This window comes from Octopus bimaculoides, chromosome 6 (assembly GCF_001194135.2).
Source record: "Octopus bimaculoides isolate UCB-OBI-ISO-001 chromosome 6, ASM119413v2, whole genome shotgun sequence".
NCBI lineage: Eukaryota > Metazoa > Mollusca > Cephalopoda > Octopoda > Octopodidae > Octopus > Octopus bimaculoides.
This window is the reverse complement of record NC_068986.1, coordinates 9,454,839-9,458,489: the sequence shown is the minus strand read 5'-3', so window position 1 is coordinate 9,458,489 and position 3,651 is coordinate 9,454,839. Positions and strand designations below refer to the sequence as shown.

The 3,651-nt window shown below is 31.1% G+C and overlaps 1 protein-coding gene across 1 annotated transcript in view; it reads right to left on the bottom strand.

Annotated features, from left to right (window-relative positions):
- Positions 1 to 3,651, bottom strand: part of LOC106873546 (uncharacterized) — a 63,201-nt gene that overhangs the window by 22,885 nt on the left and 36,665 nt on the right. Inside the window, exon 13 of the mRNA XM_052968603.1 lies at positions 2,975 to 2,989. Coding sequence (XP_052824563.1) covers positions 2,975 to 2,989 — 15 coding nt within the window. The remainder of the gene's footprint in view (positions 1 to 2,974; positions 2,990 to 3,651) is intronic.

The following is a 3,651-nucleotide window of genomic DNA, read 5'->3' as shown; positions in this document are numbered from 1 at the left end:
TATATATATATATATATATATATATATATATATATATATGGTTATAATCTGGTCAGTACTTTGTCTCCTCCTAAATATGACAAAATCTTCAGAAAATTTTTAATGGAATACTTTTAATGTGTCTGATATAAAGACAACTTGACATTATTCCCCCAAACCAATTTGGATACAATTAATTAGGGAATCGCTTTTTCTCAGATAATTTCAAGACTAAATTGAATGACAGCATTGATTGTCAAACTGAAAATAATAATAATAATAATAATAATGCTAACTCATGCCAAGACATCAAAGAGAATCATTGACAAAAATAAAAACAAAGAATTAAAACAAAACACACATATCTGAAGAATAACACAAGAATGTCATTAAATGGCGCCAAGTGAGAACATCGACAACATTCATGCATAACGAACATTGAGAATAGCAAAACATTAACCATTTTATGCTCTTTCTTTTACACCTACCTATCGTGTGTGTGTGTGATAAGAATGCAGCTACCTATCATGTATGCATGTAAGTGTAGATGCAGCATGGCTTACAAACTACAAAGCCAGCAGTTCAATCCCAGTATTTGGCATCTTGGGCAAATATCATTTTCTAGAGCCTCAGGTCAGCCCAAATCTTGTGAATGAAACTGGGTTGAGGGGAAAGTGTACAGAAGCCTGCTGGGTGGATTAGACATGTAATTCAAAGGGGAGACTGATAACACACTACGTCATGCTGATTTTGTCTCAGAATTACATTCAGAGAGCACATGTCTGAAATAGCCAATTAGACACAAATTCAATCAAGAACAAGTGAACATTCATCATCAAAAGCAACAAATTTCTTTTCCAGATAAAAGTGATGGCCATCTTGGTAACAAAGTTGAATTGCTGAATGAATCAGATGCTGGCACTTAAATTACTGCATTACTTAGCAAATTGATTGCAAGTTTCTATTGTTTAACTTTGTTGTAGTCAGAACTCCGCTTGGCTGGAAATATAAGATTGTTTCAAGCTAGCTACTGACATTTGTTTCCCATCCATTTAATGTTATCAGGAGACATCATGTAGTTTATGGAATCAATATGTGTAAGTCACATCAAAAACGCAATCAATCACCTTTCTACACACACACACACACACACACACACAGAATAAATAGCACAGAACTTAAAACTAGGTTCTTGTAGAGTTGGAAGAATCTCTTCTTTGGTCAGACAAGGAATTACATTTTATATCAAAGACTGGTAGCAGAATATAGTTGAAGAGTGTTTGCTACATAGCATATACTACTATCAAAGACTTATACTACCATATACGTACGTGTGTGTGTGTGTGTGTGTGTGTGTGTGTGTGTGTGTGTGTGTGTGTGTGTGTGTGTGTGTGTGTGTGTGTGTGTGTGTGTGTGTGTGTGTGTGTGTGTGCATACACTGTAAATAGCTATGATTCCATTGTACAATGTTGGTAATCCAATTTTTGAAATGGACATTATTATTAACAAAAGACTAAACACTATTTCACAAAAACTATTAAGATATCATTCAATAATAATAAAGTAACAATATTAAAATAATATTTGATAGCAATGAAGACCTGAACACAACTCAAGTGATGTCAATATAAGAATCCTTTGGTATCCCTAATAAAAATGAAGGGAGATTATGAAGTGAAACCTTATGAAAGTAAGGTTTAGGGTTCGTTTTGAGGAGTTTTAAAAAAATGTTATTCTACTCACTGATAAGCCATTCTGAACACTTAATGTACTCCAAAATGGAAATATTTCCAAGTATACATAACAATGGTTGACTTTTAAATGTTATTCTAAATAGAACTACTCAAATAACATGGTATGGTTTTAATCTTACATAGCATATTAGGGTAAATATGCTTAATTCATATAACAGGCATCACACTAGCATAGTGATTAACAAGTTAATTAGTCACTCAATAATTATTTTGCATCAAATTACTTTATCAATGATTTTGAGTGTAATGAACAAAGAGTTCATAATTATGAAGAATTGTAAATAGTAAACGACATAAATATCATTATCGTTAATAGGAATCTGATTGATAAAAGAAACCGGACTTATTTAACTTATCTTATTTAAAGAAACTGAATTATATCATTGGAAATTCCTGTAGGCATCCTTGAAGTATACGGCTGGTCAAATTGAAGTACACCATTATAATTTACTATTGTTTGTATTTAAACACATCACTGCTTAGTGCTGTCACCCCAATAGTTAAAATAACATACCAGGAAAACTTCCAAAAAGATGGAGTATGGGAAATCTCAAAAACAAATTTGTCCAAGATTATTTTAATTAAAAAAAAAACCTAACAAACCAAGCAATGAGGCACATAGTCCTTATGTATTTTGTAGTGACGTATCAAGTGTATTGTTCTATTTGCCATAAAGTCTAAAGTGGGAAATTAAAACAAGAAATGGAATCAGGTCTGCTTCTTCACAAAAAGTAGGAAAACTACTGTGAGAAAGTCATGAAAAAAATATATTAAAGACTTATTTTGAATGTAAAAATTTTTAAAAAAATATTGAAAAATAGAAGTTAAAAGAAGAGCAATGTTTGTGATTCTGGCTATATAAATAAATCAAGCAATAAAATGGTAAATAAAATAAAATAAATTGAATAAATAAAACAGAATTACAATGACAACATTAACATGCAACAATAGAATATTTGACAACCAGAATATTTAGATATTTTACAATATCAGACTTGAACAGCGACTTTATATGTCAACCCTGATCCTGTGGATAATTCCTTTAATACATAATGAAACAGTTAAGCATTGTGTTAACAATGACTTTTAATAATAAGCAACAATGGAATTGAAACAGATGACAGGAGCAGGGTTAAACAAAACACACAACAACAAATAGCAAGAATAAAAATATCAGGGGCAATAGAAATGGTAAAAAAAGCAATAATGGTAAAGGCGTCATGCAGGAGTCATTTACTCACCGTCTGCAGTCATTCCTGCATGGTAAGTAGAGAATAAAGAGTGTGAATGTTAGCTCAACAGACGCACCACAAATATTCGTATTTTATTTATATAGATATATACATAGATACATATACATACAAACATACACAGACTTCAATTGAAAAAAGTTAAGGTTTCAAAGATAAACTCTTATTGACCAACCACTTCATTTTTTCTATCATCCTTTTTGCTAATATTAACAGTTTTAAATTAGCACTGATCAGAGATAGTCAAAGACAACATCAACAAGGAAATGTTTTTCAATAGCCAGCCCACTGAAAAAACCTCTCTGTGGTAGTTCAGGTGGCTAGAAATAATTGTTAAATACCATGCCCTAACATCTTAGAGGAAGGGAAAAAAAAAAAGGGACATGTTGGATAAGGTGGTCTCCTGGATTCAGTGTACCTAGGAAAAAGATAGGATGCTTTTGATTGTCAACTTGATTAGGACAACCTGAAGCTAAACATCAACAACAACAATGGCATCGTTCAATGATAAAAAAGAAAAATACATAAAAGAATTTTATATTTTCATTATAAATACATCTTGCAAAGATTTTTACATAAATTAAAGAAAGAAAACAAGAATTTTCACTGATTAGTTTTCATTAATATCACTGACTTGCTTTTAAAAATTATTATTCTTTCAATATAAA